General features: G+C 33.2%; 3 protein-coding genes and 1 pseudogene across 4 annotated transcripts; 1 reads left to right on the forward strand and 3 right to left on the reverse strand.

Annotated features, from left to right (window-relative positions):
• Positions 7,907–11,930, forward strand: LOC109335601 (leucine-rich repeat receptor protein kinase EMS1). The gene has a single exon (XM_019571745.1). The coding sequence runs from the start codon at positions 8,108–8,110 to the stop codon at positions 11,912–11,914; it is 3,807 nt and encodes a 1,268-aa protein (XP_019427290.1). The 5' UTR covers positions 7,907–8,107; the 3' UTR covers positions 11,915–11,930.
• On the reverse strand, positions 14,011–15,152 carry LOC109335379 (annotated as a pseudogene).
• On the reverse strand, positions 14,323–16,395 carry LOC109335615 (3-hexulose-6-phosphate isomerase). The gene is made up of 3 exons (XM_019571765.1): positions 15,779–16,395; positions 15,621–15,646; positions 14,323–14,487 (listed from the first exon to the last, which is right to left on the reverse strand). Exon 1 carries the CDS (start codon positions 16,378–16,380, stop codon positions 15,784–15,786), a length of 597 nt encoding a protein of 198 aa, XP_019427310.1. The 5' UTR covers positions 16,381–16,395; the 3' UTR covers positions 14,323–14,487; positions 15,621–15,646; positions 15,779–15,783.
• LOC109335613 (membrane steroid-binding protein 2-like) lies at positions 20,824–23,012 on the reverse strand. 2 transcript variants are annotated; one of them, XM_019571762.1, is made up of 3 exons: positions 22,635–23,012; positions 21,153–21,382; positions 20,824–21,098 (listed from the first exon to the last, which is right to left on the reverse strand). In XM_019571762.1, the coding sequence occupies exons 1-3, from the start codon at positions 22,946–22,948 to the stop codon at positions 21,043–21,045; spliced, it is 600 nt and encodes a 199-aa protein (XP_019427307.1). In that variant the 5' UTR covers positions 22,949–23,012; the 3' UTR covers positions 20,824–21,042. The 2 variants fall into 2 exon arrangements, with proteins under 2 accessions (XP_019427307.1, XP_019427306.1); XM_019571761.1 differs by having other exon boundaries at positions 20,824–21,382; positions 22,635–23,011.

Below are 25,901 nucleotides of genomic sequence, written 5' to 3' on the forward strand. Positions count from 1 at the left end.
TTTATACACCCTTAATTAGTGAAGGTAAACACAACCTCACTTTACTCGCTAGTGATGTATATACAGAAAAATGCCAAGTACTTGTTACTTATTGACCGTTGAATTGGATTCGGTGTAACAAAGACATTCACATGTGATGGATTTAAATTGAAACTTATGGTAAAATAGTTTTTTTTTTTTTTAAAGTCTAACAAAATATGGCAGAAGTCTAACAAAATATCAATATCCACCATCACTTAGCATATTTGATTATTTTTTAAGAGTGAGCAAATATGAAAAGTTGGGGCAGTGGTCAGTGATGATACTGAATTATCTTATCCAAATGTACATGTAAGTTGTCAGAAAATCACACTGGCAATGATTTTGGTACAAAGTTATAAAAGAAAATAAAAAGATTCCAATTCAACTACTGAAACTTTGAAAATGTCCCCACTCATTACATATATGTACCCTTTCAGTACAATGCTTCAACCATTTCTTATTAGTGCCACTTCACTACTCTGTATCTAACTATCTTATACATTATTATTGTAATTTATGAATATTGATGAAGACCCTGCACTTGAAGACAAACAGAACCCAGAAAATAAAATCGGGTTAGACTGTTAAAACATGTTATAGTTATTGTAAATAAGGTAAGTGATAGTGGTGTGTACCAACTTAATCAAATTTAATAATTCAAACTCTTACTCCAAGAAATTTATATTTTTGAGTAAACCAAAATCCACATCAAATCAACTGTGAAGTAAATAAAAAAAGAGAATATGAATATCTTTTTATGACTCTCTTTTGCCAATAAAGCAGATAGAGGAGCAGTAGAATCAGATGCCTAATTTGGCTTCATTTGGCTTCGGTCATATATCACAATCTTTCTCAATATTCTATTATAAGCCTAGTTTTTCTTGCAGTTTTAAAATGTTGAATAATCAATTTAAGCAAAAGTTTTTTCCCCAAAGTTTTAAGGCCCATTAAGCGTGCACGCTTCCATGAATACCATTATAACGCATCACCAAACTGTTTGAATGCTTTTATTTTTGGTTATTTGAGACTTTAGCTATGTAAGGTGACGAATGCAAATACCACTCAGGACAAAAAAAATGAGAGTATGTGAGGTGTAAGTTATCCATTATGCAGTGATATATAACTCTGCTTCTTTGTTTTTCCCTACAAAAAGTTATCCATTAATGGGAATTCTTTTTAATCCTATAACCTTCATCTTTTCAATGCCAAACTTTTATATTACTTTATAAACGAGTATATATTTAGAGGAAGTTTGAAGTCTTATACGCGTATAATGAATAATGTTTGGAACGGATGAATTAAGAAATACAATTAATATGTTTATTTCTCATCCTCTCATTTGCCCTTTACCATCTCTCTATAAAAGCTCACCCATTATCTCTCTTAATTAGTACTTCTTTCCTTCATCATATTTTGACCTTTTCATCTACTTTCAAATCTCTTATACTTTAGAAACATGACTTAATTATCTTTCTTTTTCAACTATATTCTTATAATTTAAAATTTCATTTTCTCGTAGTATCTCCAATCTCTATTAATTACATCTTTTAGTCATTTCTTAATTTATGTGCACAACTTTAAACATTAATATTTAAGGAACAAGTAAGTACAATATTTATAAGGTAAAAGTATAGTTGTAAAATACTCTTAAATTTTGTCTTGTTTTTCTTAAGATAAAATAATTTCTTTTTCTTAAATAACACTTAAAAACGAATGCGAATGAAGTCCAAAATAATGGAAACTAAGAAACTGGAGTAAATTTCTATATTGAAATTACCGAGAAGTTATATTATATTTATCCTCCACTACAAGAATTACAAAAATAATTGTATTATAAGATGCACATTAATATTTACAAGCCCTATAGATTTTAAAATGGCTCATATAACATATTAACATGCATGCAGTAGTAAATTGAAAGAAAGTGATCGATAGGGACAACAGAAGAACTATTTTGTAGTCTAGAAAAGAGTAAAGCTGATCCAGATTAATAAATTTTATGATATTAAGAAAGAATTCAGCACTATAATTAACATTATTTATATAAACTAGGTAAACAAAAAGACTCTTGTTTATAATGGGAAAGGACAATCAAAACTTGTAGGAGATTGAAGACTATTCACTTTCTGCCAAAATCAAATGAATGCGGTGACAAGAACTATAGCATGAAGAACATCACCTGAAATGATGTTACTACATTAAACTTGTTTGAAACTATGTGAAAAGTGTTGTGGGGACTCTGGTGCACATTGGTAGTATATTGAAGGCAAAGTTGACACAGAAATGGATTAAAAGAAAAGTGAATTGGGATGGTGATGGATCAAAGAGGCCAGGTTGTGAGGAGTTTGCATTCAAGATAGGAATATTATAAGGTCCAAGATATGTACATTTTCTGGTTATAAGTACAACAAACTATTTTTGTTCTCAGTATTTTATATTGATAGCGATAGTTGTTGTTTATGTTACCCCAGGACCACTTCTAATCATGTTTTTATTCTTTATACTAAGGTTTCGACCATGCATCTCTCTGCTCCAAGCATTGGAATTGTGAATATTTGAAGCTATGCATGCTATCTTAGTTAAAAATACAAAATAAAATTATGCCAAGCTATTTTTGCATTAGCATTAATAGTGAGCAAGTTGTAGCAAAAGATGGTGTTGAATATTATAAAGTAAAGATTTTGAATTGGTCAAATATTGAAACCTTAACAATACTCTGTATGCAAAAATGCATAAAGTAATTGGTGGTTTTTGTATTATGTTGGGTCACATGGAAACGATGAGATTGTGGAAAAGGTTAGAAGCAACAGTGCTTTAGATAAAGGGACCACATAGATACACAGACATGGCGTTGGGGCAGCACATGATATTGTTGATATGGTACGGTTCATAGCAATGAGTAAAAGTGTTGATTTGGTGTTCATTGTTCAAACTTCAAACCTCTACCTTTTGGTTTTTTCTGTCTCTCAACACGACAAATTATATCAGTACATACCCAAAAGGATACTCATCATTACAACTCTCCTTTAGGAATCAAACCAGTTTCATGAGGACAAATAAAACATAAATGGATTCAACAACTTAATAATAACACACTAATAGTTTCATTTGTAGTATCAATAACATATTTTTTGATGTATTAAGAACAACTAATGGTATCAAAAATCATAAATTTAATTGATACGTAAGACTTTTGATTCTTTGTCTAGTCATAATGATAATCTTATTTGAGTAGGAAATAGTCACAATCTTTTTCTTATAGATTTTGTATAGGCAAACTCAAACCTAAATCTTATTTACCACTTCAACTAACCTCTTCCAATTGGGATGCAAGGATTTTGATGAGCAAATTAAGACTTTTTCCCTTGTTGGGTTCTTATTTTTTTCAGAGGCTAATATACCCTACATTAGTCAATCGCATCACTTAATGAAATTTGTACTTAAAAATTCAAAACAAGAAAAAAATATTAATGATGGTAGATATTTTACTATCATTGTTTATGCATGGAGAAAGGTTTTAATGCACGGTTCTTTCTTGGTTGAGTTGGTTCATCTAACTCATCTAACTTTTGCCTTATAAATAGTACCTCTCAAAATAGTATATTTATAAGTTGATCAACATATATGAATTGTCATAGGAAAGTTTTTACATGGTTAATATCGTTTGATAATTTTTTTCACTAAGGTTAGTTCGGGAGTTGGATTTTCGAGGGGAAGTGAGGGAAAATGAAGGCTTAAGAGCTATGAAACAAATGTATTTTATGGTTCCCAAGCCTTTTCTTTTCATCTCTTCCCCTCCAAAATTCAACTCTCAAACTAACCCTAATAGTCAAACTTGAGATGAAATAGCTAGTCACATATTTTTTTAATCAGTAAGTATACTTAAAGTTATTAGTTACGTTGTTTTGGTGTGTGTATCTATAAAATTTTGATCAGTAATTTAACTATCCCTTTCAAATCTTAACATATATGTAATATTATGTATACCCATATATAGTTGCCTTTTTATATATATAAAAAAAGAAAATGTGTGCTTATTGAAAATGAGTCTACTTTAAATTACTAAACTAAAGATAAACTCAATTAGTCATTAACCTACAGTTCACAAGCTAATCAACCAGCCCAATGAGTCATTATAGAACATTGGAATGAACTCAAGGGACTAAGATGCATATGTTATTATTGTTGTTGTTTTACCTGAATTCACATATGCATAATTTTTATCATATGATTATTGTAGGTCCAATCTCAATTTCTACACTTGAATTTTTGTTCTATTCTACTGCTAGGGCCAGTCAATATCAATTGATCACTATGTATGAGGTGAATTATAGGGTAAACAAGATTTGGTCTATACGATTATTAATCATATTTGGAAGTTCAACTTAGTTAAAGAAAAAGACAACAATAATAAGACATGACCAAGTCAACACCTACTATGTTGGATAGCATTCCTTCGTGCTAAAGACAATACTAAGATATGTTCACATTACCCATACAACCAGAATAGTCCAAATCTAAAATATTGTAAGACTAACAAACTCTCTTAAACATAGAAGAACACTTTTGATTTTTTACTATCCAATCTATAAATTGGAAATGTATGATAAAGTTATGTACATCTAGCATTTTTTTTAACTATATGTGTATTTTGAACTAACTCATCTACTAATATAAGATGGAAATGTTTAAAAAAATGTTTTGCAACCATCAATGTTTTGGGAACAAAATAATATTTAAGATATCAATAAATATTGAACTTTATTTTTTTTAATGACATTTTATCATTTTTAAGCACTCTCATGCCGAAGAGCTAAGGAGTTTAAATAATTTTGGTTATCAAGGAGTTTAAATTTAAACCAATGATGAAAGAAAATCTAACTCATTCAATTGTTATTAAACCAAACTACAAGAGCTAACTCATTAAACAGTTATTAAACGAAGCTATAAGTAGGTTCATTAAGGTTAGTTTGAGAGTTGGATTTTGGAGAAGAATGAAGGAAAAAGAAAGGTTTGAGAACCGTGAAATACACTTTTGAGATGATTCTCAAACCTTCACTTTTCTTTCATTCCTCTCCAAAATCTAACTCTCAAAATAACCCTAAGGGAGGATTCTTACATCTTTTATTTTTAAAAAGTCTAGCCTCATATTATGGGTCTATTAGATGGAACCTAAGGACTCCTAGATACTCAAAACTTGTTTAAATATAAAAACATGTACCACTTAAATAAAGTATACATTCTATTAATTAATAACATTTACATAAACATATGTAATATAAATTTCATTTCAGCTACTCATCTCTTGTTACAGTAGTTTTATTTAAATAATCCAAAATAGACAATTTCTCTTATAATAAATCAAGCTATCTTTATTCGTCTTTTTTTTTTCATATATCAAAAAGGGTAATCTAGAAATCAAATAACAACTTCAAATAGATATATTTTTATTTGAAAACAAAGCAACCAAATAGAATCAAGAAAGTAGTAATAATAGTTAATCGATTAACTGTATATGTGTAAGTGCTAATCAATTAACTAGTTAGAAAATCAAGAGGAGCATTCACTAAACAATTCTTGTAATTGACACGTTTTACACATTTTACACATTTAACACATGTTAAAATTGTTTTACAACATGTGTTTATTAGGAGAATTAGTTAGAGTTGATTTTCCATTTTGTTACTTTTCTATTTTTACAATGCAATGTACTTTAATATATATAGCACTTATAGCCTTCTTTGTAAATGAATCAATTTTGATAAATGAATGAGAATAAGTTGTATTTTCATTTTGTAATAATCTTAATTATGAAGATAACATCCTGGATGCTATTACTAAACTCTGTTTCTTTGGCATCTCATACATGGAAATGGTACTTTTATTTTAACAAGACTACAACAGTTCTGTCTCTTTTCTCTTTCTACTAAACATATTAGACCCACGAAAAATAATAATAATAATTTCACGTGTGGATAGTAAATAAATGAGAGGTACAATTGTTTATCCCTCACACACAAATGATACCATAAAAGGAAGGCATGAATAAATAAAAAGGGCAGAGATGGAAGAAGAAATGCAGTTATCGAAAATATTCCCAAACTTGTTAACATGCTTCCAGGGAAGAGACATCTGAGACATAATTAGACAAAGCATTATTTGTCAACATTCACCTCTCTCATAGTCTCATAGTCTCATCATGTCTAATGACGAAAACAACCTCACACCACACCACACCACACCACACCTGAGACCTCAGAGTGCAGCCCAAATCCCAACCTTAATCACACACACTCCATTCCTCCATTCCTCCATGCTCTTATGTCACTTCTTTAATATTAACAATCACTTCTTTAATATTTTAGTAAGCATCCTTAAAGGTAATAATAACACACAAATTAAAAAAATAATCAATATGTAAAATTGTATTAAGTTTATGTATTGTTTTTTATTTACCATTTTATTCCTTTATAATGTTTTTTCACCCATCGTTTTTCTTATAATTAAATAAAGGCAGACTTACAAAATAACAATTAATATTATTTTGATTTTATAAAAATAGATAAATAAGAATATATTTTTAAAATACGTTTTTTTTAAAACGCAAATAATCCTCTCATAATTCTTTTTATTAAAAATTTGCCTATAAAAAATGAAATAATTCTTTAAGTAATTTATTGAAAATACAATGAAAATAACCAAATACATAAAGAAAAAAAATGGTTAGTCATATTCTTCTTTTTCCGAAAGTGTTGACACGATGTTGATATTAATTCCTTTTTAATTCCGACCTTCCCTTTTTATGATATTAATTAAAAAGTAGATAACCTAACGTGGGGTATGTGCTTCTATTTTTATGGTATGGTGTTGTACTATATATTATTGTATCTCTTCTCAAATATGTTTCTTTATTGCTATATCTTCTTTTTTTTTTAATAATCTTCTCATACATGTATTTCTATACATATACCTCGTTATAATTTATTTTATTTGGCAATAAAATCAAAACAACACCATAATACATAAAAATATGTATAAGTACTTGTACTCGAGTAGCATTATTTTACGGAAAACAAATGAAAGCAAAATGAGGATTAAAAATGCGTCCTATAGTTAAATAGTTTATTAGGTGATTTAAAATCCATGTAGTGTAGTTTCTTTAAAGCATTTAACTAGAACCGTGTAATGTGCAAATCCCACGAGCCTAGCTAACCCTATAGCTATTCTAATCATTCAAAATTAATTAGTTTAGTATAAAGAAACTGAGGAGAGAAGAAACAGGCATCCATATTTCAATGAAAAAAGAAGGACAGAACCCGTGTTTTCTGAAAGACCATAGCCAATTCTACATTTCTAGGTTTGATAGGTTATTCAAAATTATAATAATATTTTAGAAAATAGGTTACAATTGAAATATGAAACTTTGTGAGTGTATTTTATAATAATATATATACATGAACCATATTTGAGATGAAATACTGTTAAAAAAACCCCAAGAAAAGAATCATTTACAAAACTTCAATTCCTAACTCCAAAGTGAGTTCCGTAAACACGCATGATGCAAATATACTTGTTCAGAAACGGCTCCGACTTTTGACATAACATTATTAGTACATGTATTTAGGAGTTATATAATATATATATAGATAGATAGTGGTGGATAATGAAGTAGTGTATATGTAATATTTGGAGAATAAATAATGTTGATTTGTAGTGATAGTTAAGTTAATTAGACATAAGAAGGTGTAATTATTGGGAAGAATATATGTGGAGAGAGTAATAATAATAATAATAATAATGGAAAACTGTTTATGCCGTTATGGAGAAATTAATCACGTGAGATGCGTCCTGCTCTCTGACACATAACTCCTTTTAGACACTGTATCTCTATTCTCTCTCTCTATATTCTCTCTCTATTCCTTCAACTTCATGCCAACAATGCCTTTCCTCCTCTTCCTCCTTCTTCTTCTAATATTTGCATGCGTTACCATCTTCTATTATTTCCTTCACACCATTTAACATCATCAACACACAACAACAACAACAACAACCTTAGTTAACATTCTCTCTCTCTTTTCACACTGCCATGGCTGTTTTCTTCAACTTTCTACTGTTCCTTCTCTTCTGTACTATTTCAGACCAAACCAATGAAAACCCAGAAAAAATGTCTCTCCTTTCCTTCAAAAACACTCTCCACAACCCCTACCTTCTCTCTTCATGGAACCCTTCAACCTCGCACTGCGACTGGGTTGGTGTTACGTGCAAACTCGACCGAGTCACCTCGCTCTCTCTTCCTTCTCTTCACCTTAAAGCCTCACTCTCTTCTGCTTCTTTACTTTTCTCACTCTCCTCCCTCACTATACTTGACCTCACCGATAACCACTTCTCCGGCCAACTTCCACGCCAACTTGCTGGCTTCACTCACTTGGTAACACTTAAACTCGGTTCCAACTCGTTCACCGGAGTAATCCCACCGGAGATTGGACGCTTGACGAAACTCATCACCCTCGACCTCGCCGGAAACGCCCTTGCCGGGAAGTTACCGGAGACAGTCGGAAACTTGACCCGGCTCCAGTTCCTTGACCTCAGCAGCAACTTCTTCTCAGGTTCTGTACCAAAACCTCTCTTCACCGGAGCACTCTCTTTGATTTCTCTTGATATCTCCAATAACTCGTTTACCGGTAAACTGCCACGAGAAATTGGGAACTTGAGGAATCTCACTGCTCTTGGTGTTGGGAATAACAAGTTTTCAGGGACGTTGCCTAAGGAAATTGGAGAGCTTTCAAAGCTTGAAATTTTTTATGCAAGTTCCTGTTACATTGAAGGTCCATTACCTGAGGAAATGTCAAAGCTAAAATCTTTGACCAACCTTGACCTCTCTTACAACCCTTTGAAGTGTTCAATCCCAAAGTTTATTGGGGAGTTGGAGAATTTGATAATTCTGGACCTTGTTTTTTCTGAGCTTAATGGTTCAGTGCCTTCTGAGTTGGGAAATTGTAGGAACTTGAGGTCTGTGATTCTTTCTTTCAATTCACTTTCAGGGTCACTTCCTGAGGAGCTTTCTCAGCTTCCTATAATAACATTCTCAGCTGAAAAGAATCAGCTTCATGGGCCTTTGCCTTCTTGGCTTGGAAAATGGAGTCATGTTAAGTCTCTATTGCTTTCTGCTAACAGGTTTTATGGTTCAATTCCTCTTGAGCTTGGGAATTGTTCTGTGATGGAGCATCTTAGTTTGAGTAGTAACTTATTGACAGGTCCTATACCTGAGGAGCTTTGTAATGCTGTGTCACTTATGGAGATTGATCTCGATGAAAACTTCCTTTCTGGTACAATAGAGAATGCATTTGTCAACTGCAGGAACCTAACTCAGCTTGGTTTGATGAACAATCAGATTTTGGGTTCCATACCACACTACCTCTCTGGGATTCCGTTAATGGTGCTAGACCTTGACTCCAACAATTTCAGCGGGAACATACCTTCTACTCTGTGGAACTCGTCAACCCTGATGGAATTCTCCGCGGCTAATAACCATTTGGAGGGTTCTCTTCCTACGGAGATTCGGAATGCAGTTACTCTACAGAGGCTTGTTCTAAGTAATAATCAACTCACAGGTACAATACCTAAGGAAATTGGAAGCTTGAAAAGTCTTTCTGTTGTTAATTTGAATGGAAATATGCTTGAAGGGACTATTCCAATTGAGCTTGGTGACTGCATTTCTCTTACCACATTGGACCTTGGAAACAATCAACTCAATGGATCCATTCCTGAGAAACTGGTGGAGCTGAGCCAATTACAGTGCCTGGTTCTTTCTCACAATAATCTCTCCGGCTCTATTCCTTCCAAAAAGAACTCTTCATATTTTCGACAACTCACCATACCTGATTTGAGTTTTGTTCAACACCTTGGTCTACTTGATCTTTCCCATAATACATTATCTGGCCCTATACCTGATGAATTGGGGGAATGTCTGTTGGTTGTAGATCTATTACTCAGCAGCAACATGCTCTCTGGGCCTATTCCTCAATCGCTCCGGCACTTGACAAATCTCACAACTTTGGATTTGTCTGGTAACTTTATATCAGGTTCAATTCCTCCTGAGCTTGGAGACGCAGTCAAACTCCAAGGCTTGTATCTGGGGCAGAATCAGCTCTCAGGTAACATCCCTGAAAGCTTTGGAAAGTTGAGTAGTCTGGTGAAGCTAAATTTGACAGGAAATAAGCTGTTTGGTCCAATTCCAATCAGCTTCGGAAATATGATTCAGTTGACACACTTGGACTTGAGTTCTAATGAGCTCAGCGGCGAGCTTCCGTACTCGCTCTCAGGTGTGCAAAGCCTTGTTGGGCTCTATGTGCAGAAGAACAGGCTTTCTGGACAAGTTGGGCAGCTCTTCTTAAATTCCATGACATGGAGGATTGAAACAATTAACTTGAGTGATAATTGCTTCACTGGGAGCTTGCCAGGATCTTTGGGAAACCTTTCATACTTGACAATTTTGGATCTTCATAGGAATATGTTGACCGGGGAGATTCCTTCAGACCTGGGCAATCTAATGCAGCTGGAGTATTTTGATGTTTCAGGTAACAGGCTATCTGGAATGATTCCGGACAAGTTATGCAGCCTGGGTAATCTGAATTACCTTGATTTGTCTCAAAACAATTTGGAAGGGCCTATCCCCAGAGGTGGTATTTGCCAGAACCTATCCCGGGTTGGATTAGCGGGGAACAAGAATCTTTGTGGGCAGATGTTGGGAATTAAATGTCAGTTCAAAAGCATTGCTAGATCTGCATTTTTTAATCCATGGCGGCTTGCTGGGATTGCCATTACAATCATAGTGGTAAGTCTATGCATTGCTTATGTTCTACATAGATGGTTTAACAGGAGGCAAAGTGATTGCAAGGAACTAAAGGAGCACAAACTAAACAGTTACAGGGATAACAATCTTTATTTCTTGAGCAGTAGCAGATCAAAGGAACCTTTGAGTATCAATGTAGCAATGTTTGAGCAGCCTCTTCTGAAATTGACTTTGGTGGATATCCTTGAAGCTACGGATAACTTCAGCAAGACCAATATAATTGGTGATGGAGGTTTTGGAACTGTGTACAAGGCCACCTTAACTAATGGAAACAAAGTTGCTGTGAAGAAGCTCAGTGAAGCCAAATCGCAGGGACATCGTGAGTTCTTGGCTGAAATGGAAACCTTGGGCAAGGTGAAGCATCAAAACCTTGTTGCATTGCTTGGATATTGCTCAATTGGTGAGGAAAAGCTCCTTGTGTATGAATATATGGTGAATGGGAGCTTAGATCTTTGGTTAAGAAACAGGACTGGTGCCCTTGGAATCCTTGACTGGAACAAACGCTACAAAATCGCAACCGGTGCAGCTCGAGGACTAGCATTCCTTCACCATGGTTTCACACCACACATCATTCACAGGGATGTGAAAGCTAGCAACATTTTACTCAATGAGGATTTTGAACCAAAAGTTGCAGATTTTGGACTTGCAAGACTGATCAGTAACTGCGAGACTCATGTCACCACAGATATTGCTGGAACATTTGGTTACATTCCACCAGAGTATGGACAGAGTGGGAGGTCCACAACAAGAGGAGATGTCTACAGTTTCGGTGTCATTTTACTCGAGCTCGTGACCGGAAAGGAACCGACCGGACCTGATTTTAAAGAGATTGAAGGTGGGAACTTGGTTGGATGGGTTGGTCAAAAGATCAAGAAGGGACAGGCTGCCGATGTTCTTGACCCAACGGTTCTTGACGCAGACTCGAAGCGGATGATGCTTCAGGTGCTGCAGATTGCTTGTGTTTGCCTCTCTGATAATCCTGCAAACAGGCCTATCATGCTTGAAGTACACAAGTTCCTGAAGGGGATCAAAAGAGACTAGTTGAATAATAAAAAGTAATTGGGAAGTGATATGGTTTTTATAGTAATTTAGCTACAGATTGATCTAACAGAAGCTTTATTTCAGTAATCTAGTCATATATGTAGAGTGTTGTTATTTATACACATAACAACTCTTGCCAAAATAATTTAATCATAATATGTAGACTTTTGGTATTATATATCTTTCTTATGCTGATAATATATAATATACATATGAACAATCACTTTAACTAGTAATGCAAGACACTGATGACAAAAAACCCAATAAGCCAAAATCTTACTAAGAATCTTTTCCATTACTGGAGAGTCAAGTGTCATACAATAACATACAAAAGACAATATGCAATGACACTTTTATCTTTTTGTTTACTATAGAATTACATTTTCATCATTAAAAACATGAGTAAAAACAATCACATACTTCTCCATTAATGTAGAGGATTCTTATTCAAGATTACATGATGGTCCCTTTTAGAAATCATGCTTGCCTTTGGGAAATACGGCCAAATAGCTTACAACTATAAGCTACTTAACACGTGGTGTTTAGTAAAGAAACTTATGACTTATAAACTTACGTTTGATAACTTTGTTAAGATAGCTTATGACTTAGTCATCATCTTTTACCTCTATAACTAGTAATATTAAAATGGTAAAGCCATGCATGAATCTGGATGAAACAAGAAAGAAAGTCATTGAATGAATGAATTGATTGAATTAGAAATGAGTCAATATGACTTATTTGTATAGGAGGAAAAAAAAAGCTTGTAAAACAAGTAACTAAAATAAACCTAACTTGTTAATTCCTAACCAACTATCATCTTTCAAAAATAAACTCCAATATATTTTTAATAAGTAAAGGTAATTATATCAAACAATTCTAATTCAATCATTAAGATTATCACCCTCAAATTTCAAATCTACTTTTAGCTAACTTATCAATTAGATTTGTCAATTATTTTTCCTGAGTGGTTTTAAATTTGTAAACAAAAAAGAACTTGCTTCACTTCTCCTCATCCCTTCTAGTCTTCTCATTAGTTATTATCATGTTCATTCAAATACAGTGTTTCAACTGGATAGAGTATGCATATATGTTGCGTGTAAATTGTAGAAAAAAATAACGAGACAGTAAATTATATATAAATGCGAAAAACACAACTAAACGCAACCCAACCCAACCTATTTAATCACTATTATGTAGTGTCGTTTTTAGAAATAAACTGGAGCAATGACTATCGTTGCATAGGTCATAGGGTAGAATACATTAGTGTTTGAGTGAATAGGATATATGAGAATTGTTGTTGATAGGAGTGACTAGTCACTGTGCCTAGACAAACCTGGGGCAGTGAACGAAAACGATGTCCTTACTTCCTTCAAAAACTACCACTACTAGGTGTGTTTTGCAATAAAGAATGCCTTCTACCACATATTCAATCATCTTAAACAATATCTTATAAAATTAATATAAAAAATGATAAACACATAATTGGTTAGTTTAAATTAAACAGCCTAGGATTGCGGAACAAAGTAGTATTCCAAACCTACACCAAGATATTGACGACATTCTCAAATATCTCTACCCAAGTAAGCATACTGCATATACCGTACTAGTAACGCAAATCCGGTATCTATGACCACATATCTACCCACAAATTTGAGTATAATGCTTATTTTATTTATTTTTTAGCGAGTTGGGTCTCTCAGTTATCTTTCTCAAACGTGGACAAAAATAAAACAAAAGAACGTGTACTTACAGCCAAGCAAAATAGAAAAATGGATATAAACAGCATGATGAGGCAATAAGATGTTACGGTTGTATATATAAATAACCCTAAACTACAACATGATAATTTGCAAGGAATGTGAATAACATATAACCTTGGCGATTATATATTCCATAAGTTAATTGGATATGATTCTTTTGTTCAATAACTAAAACAGGAACATACAGCTCAATTATGTTTTAAAATCTGAGGTTAAGTAAATAGTCATAATGGTTATATTAACCTACAAAACTTGTGCTATAAATTCAACACTCCTATCAAAATTCTATAAAAGTATTCAACTTATAACAAAAGGCTAAATGAAAGGCTGGATTACATTACCCTAAGCAAAATAAAGCCTCAAGAAACAAGCAGCATACAATGGCGATGTAGCATAAGAATCACCCAAGAGAATAATGTCCACAGAAAGGTTACCCGCCAAGCCAGAAACAGAGAAACTTCGTTGACAAAAGAAAACTAGGCAGCAAATTACTTAACATTGGGAAATTTCCAAAGCAAGGACCATTGATTCGAGATCAGCCAAGAAAGAGAAGTACCAGCATAGGAGGCCCTAGAAATTGAAAAACCACAAGGCACGAGTGATTATGCAGAAACATATTCGCCCTACTGTTATCCAAGTCAGGGACCTTGCTAGCATGAAGCCTTTGGTACCCAAGATAACAGGGCTTCATTCAGGTGCATTTGCAGGTTCGGCCGTAACGCCATAATCTGCAACTAACTTAACCCCAACAAGACCATTGCCTAAAGTTACTAAATTCAGATGACATGAGCCCCTGATTACCCACCAATTTCTCTGCATTGCCAAATCCACTCTTGATAGCACTACCTCCCTTATTGCTATCATTATTTGTGTTAATTTTTTTTTCAGCCAACAGCTTAATCCACACAGTAAAGCCACAAAAATAACAAAAAAATTGATTTGCATAAAGGATCAAACGGGTAAGCCATCCACAAGTTATCATTGACAAATTGCGACGAATTTGATCAGTTCCAAGCAAAAATAAATGTGCACCTCTTTCAGCAGGAATAACAGAACACTGAAAAGCAACCAATCAATGAAGCAGCTAAAACTCTCCAAAACCTATCAACTGGAATAACAAAATCAAAGTCCAAATAAACCAATGAATCACCATTGGGAACAAAAACTAAAAGCCCAAAACTCACACTGAATGGTTTCTCAGACCTCCTTCAAGCAGATCTCTCAAACGTAACCCTAACAAACAGCATCAGCCGCATGTAAAGACTCAAAATTGAAAACAGAGCCGGAACAAAAAACCCATGATTCTTATCCGAATCGAAATAGTTGTGAAGCAAAAGAGAGGAAAGGGTAACAAAGGAAACAATGATGGATGTAGAGACGAGAGTGAAGACGACTCTTATCCGATGTGTTGTGTGGAGCAATGGGTTCTTGTATGACAAAACATCTTCCGGGACTATTTTTGTTGTTGTCGGATTCATTACAACATAAGCTAAGAGATTGGCAAGTTAGAGTGAAAAATACAGTTGCTTATGGAATCCTCCCTGTGTTCCCAACACAATCTCTTCCTCAACAATACTAATAGTATGTAGTGTATGTATGCATGTGAGAATATTACTTTTATTCAAAGACTCGACCTATTATTAGTTATGTATGTGAGAATCAAATCACATCAATACCAAAAAGGCTCATATCATATTCATGTTAAGGTTTTATTCTTCAGGGCACATGTAATAGCACGAGTATACTTCTAATTAGCTATAGTTGCTATACACTAAAATGACACACGCTTGCACTCTTAATTCTTGGCAGTTAAATATTGTTTCTAACATATAAACAAACACAAGGCACAACTATATATATATACCCATGAATTTTACAAAAACGAAGCCACTTCTATAGCTATTGAAAGTTGCAAAATAGAACGAAGAAGAGTAAGATAGCATTATTTGTTGTAGTAGTTTAGATGGGAAGAGGGTGATGGCAAAGGAAGGGGATCACCTGTCTCACTTGGTGTCCTCATCCGATCAGAGAATCTTATTTAATTACAAATAAAAATTATAATAATAGAAATTAAAATTTGTACGATTATTTTATGAAGTTTGATTGGAATCATTCAAGATTAGTATGACGAGATCGAAGATCTTGAGGGCTCTGACCCAAAGCCTGAGCTAACTTGTAAACAAGCATCTCAAACAGAACAAAGAGTGCTCCTTCATACACACTCCCCATAGGAAGCAACGTTCTATCTTTCACTTCCCCTTCATCATTCGCCATGGTCTGCGCTGCCACGTAAGCAACCGCGTTTGCATGCTTCACACACGACCCACTCTCGGGCTGGGCCGTTATAACCACCACTCTCCCTCCATTCCCACGCGCCACCGCACATATGGCGTCGACGGTTGAGAACCCGCCTGGACCAGCGGAGGCGATAAGGAGATCGTGGGCGGTGATGGGTGGTGTTGTCATGTCGAAGACGAGGTGGGCGGAGAGGCCGAGGTGGGCGAGGCGCATGCATAGAGCCTTGAGCATGAGGCCCTCGCGGCCAACGCCGTAGAGGAAAACGCGTGCGTTATGGGAAGCGACGGTTGAGAGTTCAGTGAGTAATAGATGAAGTGGGGATGGGTATGGATGAGTGGGGTTTGTGAATATGGAAGCTATTTCGGTGCAAATTTGTTTCGCTATCTCTTCGGAATTAGAACAAGCCATAATCTCTATTAATCTACTTCTCCTCTTCTATTCCTTCTTCCTTATTTTATTTGGATAAAGGATTTCGTTATATCCTATCCTACTTTTAGGGCCAAACAGTCTTATAATTTGTTTTCATCTCTCATTCATTCATATTTTAACGTGCCAGTTGTGTAGCAAGTGATATCAATACTAGAACAACATTGTCTTATCTTTTTGTCTCAACATAAAGTAGGACACCATTTGACAGAAAAACTATTTCTATCCTAACTTCAGAGGCCAGAATCCAACAAAGAAAGTCATTAATAGCAACCAGAATCCCAATTCTCACAACTTTTTTGGGTTCTTTATTTTTGTTCATATTTACTTGTATACTACAATCATTATTCATCTCATTATTTTTAACCCATTGAAATAGTATTTTTTTTAACAAATTATTAAATACATACATGTATTTCTTCAACATTATTACATTTTACGACTAATCTTTTTTGAGTAACAAACTAATCTTTTTTTAAATTTAATTGTCTCTTTTAATAATTGTCGATCTTAGAAATTAAAATAAATAAAATTTTGGCATTTTAGCCTTTCTAGTGATCTAATGGAATTTAGGATCATCTTCATCAAAGTATTTAAAAAAAAACAAATGAAAATCTAACTTTTAATAATACATCTATTCAGTTGATTACGATAAAATTACACTTTTACAATTAAAAATAAAATAAAAACATTTATTTGTCTATTCATTAATGAAGATGATGTTTGTTTATCTAATGGTACCTTACCGTACTAAAATATGATTTTTATCACCTAACTTTAGTTTATGTATTTTTTAAAGTTTTAAAAGTCTTCGGTCCTTACATTTTTAGTTGATTTTGATCTTACTTTAACTTGATTGAAATATGATAATATGGAAAGAATAAATCATTAAAAAACACAGGACTATAATCACGTCCAGCCATAAATGCAGGAAGAAAAATATGGTCTTTGTGTTTTTATTATGCAAGTATTTAGTCCTCCATGTTAACATATTTAAGTGAGCTATAAAATTATATTTAAGTCAAGTATTTATTTTATGTTAGAATTTACTATGAGCCAATATTACTTAGAGAGGGAGAATAAGTTATGACTGATATATTAAAAACTAATATCTAGTTACAATCAGCTAATTTTTTTATTCATAATAAAATATTTATTTTTAGTCCCCATCAGTTAGGATTTTTATAATTATAATCCCTCTAAATTAGGGTTTTTCATTTTAATACAAGTTGACATACATCATTGATCTGGGATAATAACTTTAGGTAATAACTAACTTATAAAATGGAAGTTAGTTCATATGTGAATGTAGTAATTGGATTGAATAATTCTTATTCTAATTTGATAAATTTGTGACCAGATGAAGTTTTCTGAAAGTTATGATCTCACTCTATAACTTTAGTGAAGAATATGGATGAAGTATAGAAGTTGATTTGTAAATATTAGACTTCTAAGTAATGATTTTAAACACTTTGATAAGTCGGGACTGTCAAGTACCAATATTATTAGAAAAAGTCATGAAAGACAAATTAAAAAAAATCACTTAGAAGTCATGAAAGTGTATCATGACTTCTATACATTAAAAAATCACACTCAAGAGTTGTTAAATGGTATCACACCTTCTATATAGAAGTCATATATTAGTATAACAACTTCTATACGATAAAAAATCACACCTAAAAGTCGTGAAATCGTGAAAAGGCTACAAAACTTCAGAGTAAAATACCATCAAGATTATAAGTCAATAAATAGTATAACAACGTGTATATAGAAGTTGTACATTCACTTAACAACTTCTAAAAACTGTTAAAATAGTAGCTGATTATCACTTCTTCTTTTTTAATCCAACGACAATTAGCATCCATGCAAATTAACTACTAGACTTTATATATGTTAAGTCAAATGATCATTAAATGCAACATTATGATATGTAAATGCTTGATATTGCTTTTGAATATAATAATGGGTTACCATTGAAAACCAATATTGTAACCACAAACATAATAATGGGTTACAATTTAAAATCTTACTAGAATGAAAAGGTGGAATAAAAAGCCATGACAAAGTTGCAAGCACTTCTTCCTCTCGGGTACCCTAATTGGAATGTGATGGAAGAAGATATTTAACATTTTTTAATTTAAAAATAAATATAAATCTGAAACATTGAAAAAAATTAGTATCACATGTTATAATCCAGAGATAATTCCAGCCCATGGTTACTGCATTTTTTGAATCAAAATTTAAAAATAAATATATAAATTAAAAATAGCATATGATCATATATTATGAAACACATATATATTTAGACATAGTCGAGAGGCAAGAACAGAAAGGTTCAACTGTACCTTTATTTCTATATGAAGCATGCATGCACTAAAGTGATGAGAAATAAGTTCCAAGAACCCTAAGACTTTATTTATATGCAAAATAAAAGGAAAGGAAGAATGATGCATCTTCCGTTATGTTAATTATGAAGAGGGTTTGGTCCAGAAGGGACTAGCCGGTGAGAAACTGCATGAAATTGCTTCGACTTATCCTTGTTCTTGTTCAAAGAGGAGAGAACAGCAGAATAACTTTGTGTGAACATTGAAGAATATTTTGTTTCAGATTTCCTCTCCATATCAACATGGCTCCTTAAACCAGAACCTGAACCTCCTTTCATTCCTGTAATAAGAGCGATGAGAAGCAGAAAGAGTGTTAAGGGTTTTGGAATTATCATATTCGGGATGGAGGGTATGACCTATAAATGAGACATCAAATTATATATGTTGGTGAAGAGTCTCCCTTTAAGGTTACGGCATACTTATCATTCATGTTTAATCATTATATGACGACATAAAAAAGTCATTTTATGATGAGCATGCCAAATGTCAAAAGTTGACTTTGAAGAAAGTGACAAGTGGCTACCTTACAGTAATGAAAGGATGAGCGTACTAAGTTGTTAATTCTTTTATGTCATGACATTTGAAAATTGACATCAATCTTCAACGTTATATGTTATGTCATTCACATATTATCTAATAAATTAATGAAAGATGGTTATAGTTAGATGATAATAATTGAGAGATGAATTCATGAGAGTGGTGATATTTTAATATAATTTTTGTGGTAAGCTGAGTCTAATACCACAAAGAGAAGTTATGAGCTGGAATGCAGGGTGGGGCTATGTTTTTGGGTATTCTTTCACCTTTTTAGGTAATGAACTAATTCTTTCAGAGTTTGAGGTTACTTCTCCAACAAGTGTCGCTCCTAGCAATCGAACCCTCGAACGCGTAGTTGATAGGGTGGAGTTATATTTAAGTAAACAAGAAAGTGACATTTATGCAAGTGTAGAAAAATGAATCCAAAGTTGTTGACACTGATAGGCAATTTAATTGAGCGAATCAAAGACTATAAATGGTAATTTACCTGAGAAGGACATGCATATGTACTATGAGACAAGCGTATAAAAAGTAATGGTGAGTGAAGTTAGGATGTAGAGCAGTTTATAGATTGCAGACACTTTTACAAAGAAAATAGATGATACCTGATACAAAAATTGTAACTTTTGATTGATTCAGGATTTGAGGTACTTGGAATCAAATCATGAAGACATGGTCTCTCTGGACCCCATTGAGTTTTATTCAGAAGAGGAGTATAAGAGAGAAGACAAGGGTGATGGGTCCATTAGATAGAAATAGAGATTATTATTTGTATTTTGGTTGCATAAGAGATGTACTATAACAACTCAGAAAATTGCCTCCCTGAGTATAGTATACAATAGGGACTCTACTCAAACCAAACAAATCTTACTAGATATGAGGACTTTTGGCATAGTCTTCAACACAATCTCGGTGTTAGATTTTCTTCATCACAAACATTGGCTTCTACACAACCGTCCAAGTGTTATTACATTGTAACACACTCTGGGTAATAGTTTGGGATTCAGAATTCTCTAATAAAGAAATACTATTTTTTACAACAACAAGATGGCAACTTTAATTTTTGGTATAAGAGAACGATGAGGTTCCGAATTAATTGGGTCAAATAGATGTATACAACCTTATTATCCCGCAAAATAGAAAGGCTAGTCTTTAATTGGTTCCTTGTCAGTGAAATAATTCAGTGCATAGAAATCAACCGTGCATATATCTGTAATGCCACATTTCTGCTCACGTTGTAATTTTTGAATATGATGGTCCTTGGTCTATAATTCCAAACAATAAAGGAAGAAAATTAATGCAGTACCACAGTCCTAAGAAAAGGTTGATTGTTGACTTTTCAAATACTTACTATTTTCAGTCAATTTTTTTTAGAAATGTAATAACACATCAATATCAATAAATACCACATATATATATATATATTATAAATTAGATCGATTTGTTGCTGAGAAATTAATTAATTTCAAATTCAATTGCTTGCCTTGACAAATATTCAACCAAGTATTATTAAAAAAACATATCCTTGGATTATTCTTGCACAGAGCAAATACATTATTCATTAACAATTACACAACTACTCATCTCAAGTGTTCATTGGCCAGTTGCCTTTCAGAAATATACATATTATGGAAATACAAAAGAAAGATTAAAACTATGAACTTTTTATTCCCATCATTTGAATGGGAAGGGTATTATTTATGAAAGGCAATACAACCATACTCTAATTTGCACCAGCATTTGACAGGGTTTCATCACTTTTAACACCTTCAACATCCTCAGTAGGCTTAGCAGCATCGGCATCACGGGGAATAGCTGCTTCTGATGGTTCACCAGTGGATTCACCTCCTTCAGTTACTGGAACTGTTTTTTGTATGGTTCCAACCTTTACATACTTGCTCATAAACTTGTATTCCCAGTCCTGTAAGGCCTCAAGCTCAAATGCGCCAAGACCAGAAGTATCCCCAGTCAGATCTTTCTCGTCAAAAGACATCTTCGCTAAAGCTCTGCTAGCATCCTTGCCAGCAAATAGAGCATAAGGGCCACCCGGTCCATAAAACATCCTGCAAGCACACATTTATAGGTGATAAAAATTATAACTAAATAGTTAAACATAAACAACAAAACTTCGGCGAATATATACATAATTCATTCTTGCGGAATAAGAGAGCGAGTCTGTTGTCAAGCAAAATCATGCATCACTCAAATCTCTTGGATCTTCACATGTAAAAGTATATTCATTCTTGAACGAGGGCAAAGTTCTTACTCCATATTGGGTCACAGTTTGATACTGAAGACTTGAAAGTTGGAACTCTAGCAGATCTACAGTAGCTAGATCAGACCAAGTTCATAGTTGGAAAAAAAATGCTACTTCTTATGTAACCAAAATTAAATGAAATGCCACAGGGATAACGCATAAAAATTGAATGAAAATCGTAGATTGTGGAACAACTTTATTTTGGATAGCAAATGAGCCACATTTACGAATCTTAGAATTGATACTTCATTATATTTTATCGACTTTGAGATTCATCAGAACGTTAAAATCGTCGGAAATTGCACACCAGCATGCAGGACAAAAAGGAGTAAAGCATTGTAAAAACTAATACTTTCAGCTAAGCAAATGATACTTCTGAGTAGGGGTCAACTTGGTTGGGTAGGCACTTGAGAGAGGGAGAATGCAAAATACTTGAAGTAGAAATCATTGGTATAAGAAGATGAAAAATAAAATAAATTCATTTTCACTCAAAACCACAAATGAAATTATAGTTGAATATCATATTCCATCATCCACCTTGCCCATTTCCCACTCAGACAAGCAGAGGATAACATTTGACTTGATATTGTCATGACTCATTAGTAAGACTGAGAAGATGGAAAATCCATTGCTGAAAATTGACAATAATATATTTCAATACAACACAGTATTTTTAAATCCCTTGTATAAAACCGTTCAATTCTCACCTTCACATTCTATACTTCCACAACTTGACAGGCATAATATTTATCATGTGATAAGAGCAACAAGAGAACTATATTAAGTAGGCACAAAAAGAAATCAATGAAAAAAACTTACCTTCACATATGTAAAAGAAACTAAACAAATCAATTTAAATCATTATAAACATAAAAGGGCATCAGAAAAATCACAGTAACATATAAAGGAACTGAAAACAATAACTTTAACAATAGCAATCTCCAAATTAAAAAATAAAACTTGACACAAACAATAATTCTTAACCACAAAATAATAAATACCCAAAAGGAAAAAAGAAGAACCCAGAAACTATACAGCAGAAAGGTTCATAAAAAAACCTGCTTTGGGAGACATCATATATTTGACCCTTGATGGCCATGAGCAAGGGCTTCTCAAGATCGGAGCCGTCGTATGCTTTAAGTTCCTCCTCCGTAATCTCGCCGAGCTGAACCGGTGGCCGGAGAGGAGGCATCTCCTCCTCCTCGAAGTCCCTGTCGGTGTGGCGGTGGTGGTCAGAAGAGGATCCAAAGAGACCAGAAAAGACGTAGTAAGCGGCGAAGAGAGCGGCGAGGACGGTGAAGAAGGTGGCCGGAGCTAAACCTGTGTATGCTATGATTGCTTCCTTCGCCGTCTCCCACAGTTCCAACACCATAGCTTTTGTTTAACTGTGTTAGAGAGAGAAACAAAAGATAGAGTTCTAATGAAAAGGATGAAGAATTTATCTATTTATTTTATTTGGTAAATAATAATAATAATAATAATAATAATAATAATAATAATAATAATAATAATAATAATAATAATAATAATAATAATAATAATAATAATAATAATAATAATAATAATAATAATAATAATAATAATAATAATAATAATAATAATAATAATAATAATAATAATAATAATAATAATAATAAACTCAGAGCCTTGAGGGTTTGGTAGACTCTTCCTTCTGTATCTACTACACGTTCTTTTTTTGGTATTTAAACCTACCCCACTTATTAATCTGCTAAACTAATTCATTTGTTAATTAATTATATTGGTTAAGATGTAAATTTATAATAATATATATTTTATTCATTTAATAATTCCATTTTGTTACCTTATTGTGCTCACTTCCTGTTGACAACAAACCACAGAAATGAGCATTAGACGCATCAAACAAATATCAATAGTTAAACGTAAAGCCAACACTAAAAGTGAAAACACGTTGAAGGAGAATAGAAGAAACAGTGCAGAGTTATTTGTATTGGATAGTATCACACAAGGAATGAGGAGGAGCAGCATAGAGTGCCTCGAGACTGAGTTTCTCAATGGATCATAAGTCAAGGGATGACAACAGGGCAGGGGTGAGTTTGTACATACCCAAACACGAACTCAAAAATCAAAACCCGAATCCAAACTTCAACGGGTTGAAAATAAAGATATCATCTCCAAACTCGTTGAGTTTTGGATAACCTGAACCTAAAAAGTATATATGTACCGAGGAAAATATGATACTATTTCCCGTGGCTGGATCCATCTCCTCACGATTCAACAAGCGAAAACTACTTTATAATGATACATTATTAGCAGTTTTTAGTAATTACATATTATTAGCATCTTGGGGATGTTTGCAATGTGTCAGTGGATAAGAGCTTGGAGGCAGGGGCACATGGCTTTTGCATTACTTTGTGCTTCCCATACCTTATATCCCATCTTATCCACTTCATATATACATTTTCTACCAAATCTATAATTGACTTTATTTATCACTTTTTCTTTTGAAAAAGACGATCAAATAATTCCCAATCATAATTATTTCAGATAGGATCATTCATATGCATAAAACTCCAGATATTTGATATCACTCTAGTTGGGGCACATAAATGTTTATGAATAATTATATATTCTTTCCATTTTATTTGATATTCCTTTAGGAATAATATATTTGGATTTGACTTATTCTACAAACATTATAGCTTGACCTGAAGCTTATCTCTGGATCCTAAAGTCAACCTCAAATTCCTAAATCCTAATTCACAAATAGATTTTAAAGTAAAAAATAAAATTATCTCACACGTGGATTTCATAAACTTTCAATTTCATCTCCAAAATTCAATTGACAAATAGACTCTAAACCAAAAATAGATTTTGATTTATGGAGTACCCATTCATAGCTTAATGGCCCTGTCAATCTTATGAATCAGAAACGCTTTGAAGTTCAATTAGAACAATACCTTTTGGTTTCATGTAGATATTTAGAGCAACATTTCTTATAGCTAAATTGCCGGCAATAATTAGTGTAGCCCTGTTGAATTGAGTAGAAATGTACACAGTTCATTCTCTAAATTCACCATCCAACTTAGAGAAGCTTATATACAAAATTTTGGTGAATTGGGTTTTGAGAACTGACCACTAAGATCAAAATAAGTCTAGCCACTCATAGAATGCTTATAAATGTACTTATATATCAACTTTTTACAGACAAAATCATATTGTTAAGGATCACCGTTGGAATGGTGTTATAAGGTGTGAGTGAAATCTTTACCAATCATACGAATTTATTGGCTAAATGATAATCTTAAGTTATATGTTCCATTCCTCAATTATGATCTAATAAAAAAATCAAATTGCCAATGTTAAGGAAATATTCTCCTATATATGTCACATCGAGTTTGATTTGCATAATCTTCAGAACCTTTATTCTATTCTAGAGCTCAACCAGGTTCAAGTTTTACTATATAAAAATACGCCCTTAGGTTTTGGCACGTCATTAATTTTGTTGGGTACTTTTGTTAAAAGTATTTAAAAGATAACTCGTATAGAAGAGGCCAACCTTCAACCATGCGTGACATTTCCCCCCCTTTTCAATACTTTTTATATTAATGTGGGGTAATCGAGCGGACGTTGATTCAAGTGGTACATGTTTGATTCCCCTTAAACAATGTCTCAGGTTCGAGTCTTGTGGATAAAAAAATGTCCACTGAAAGAGTTAACGCCACGTACTTGTAGATGTTCCCGACTCGGACAGGACTACATAAAACTATTATATAACTTAGTTTATGTATTAATAATGAAGCACCTCATTGTCGAATTCTCAATAATAATTGTGATTCCTCTATTGATCTCGGGAAGGTATTATTGATTCAATATTCTTAAATTCAGAATAATGTACTTAACACGCGCTTGGGAATTTATTTAACAACGTGTACTTTTTTTTGTCTTTCTCACTCAGATTCCTGCATTACTTGATGGATCATTTTCTTAGTCAATGGCTTTGGTAAATAAGTTATTTATGGGATACTAAAGAATTTACCACTTTATAATTCTAGTATCAAACATCACCATCATTTTATGTAATTTGATGTCTATGTCAAAGGAGTTAGACTCCTCTCCATTAATGGAGAGGCAAGTTAGGGAGAAATATACTAAAAACTTAATAGACAATGACATTTATGACATTTACTTTTCATTGATATTACAATTTTGACCTTAAAAATACACTATAAAATATCACTTGCCTCTCCATTAATGGAGAAGAGTCTTACTCATGTCAAAGGGTAGAGGAATTTGGTAAGTTTGCTTTTATGTTAGCTTTTAACTCTTTTCAAATTGAGTTATGT

The sequence above is a fragment of the Lupinus angustifolius genome, chromosome LG20, assembly GCF_001865875.1.
Source record: "Lupinus angustifolius cultivar Tanjil chromosome LG20, LupAngTanjil_v1.0, whole genome shotgun sequence".
Classification (NCBI taxonomy): Eukaryota; Viridiplantae; Streptophyta; class Magnoliopsida; order Fabales; family Fabaceae; genus Lupinus; species Lupinus angustifolius.

Coding starts and splice junctions, on each gene's coding strand:
- LOC109335601 (XM_019571745.1), top strand. CDS start 8,108: ATGGCTGTTTTCTTCAACTTTCTACTGTTCCTTCTCTTCTGTACTATT.
- LOC109335615 (XM_019571765.1), bottom strand. CDS start 16,380: ATGGCTTGTTCTAATTCCGAAGAGATAGCGAAACAAATTTGCACCGAA.
- LOC109335613 (XM_019571761.1), bottom strand. CDS start 22,948: ATGGTGTTGGAACTGTGGGAGACGGCGAAGGAAGCAATCATAGCATAC. Junction 21,383..22,634: donor TATGATGTCTCCCAAAGCAG/GTTTTTTTATGA, acceptor GTGTGCTTGCAG/GATGTTTTATGGACCGGGTG.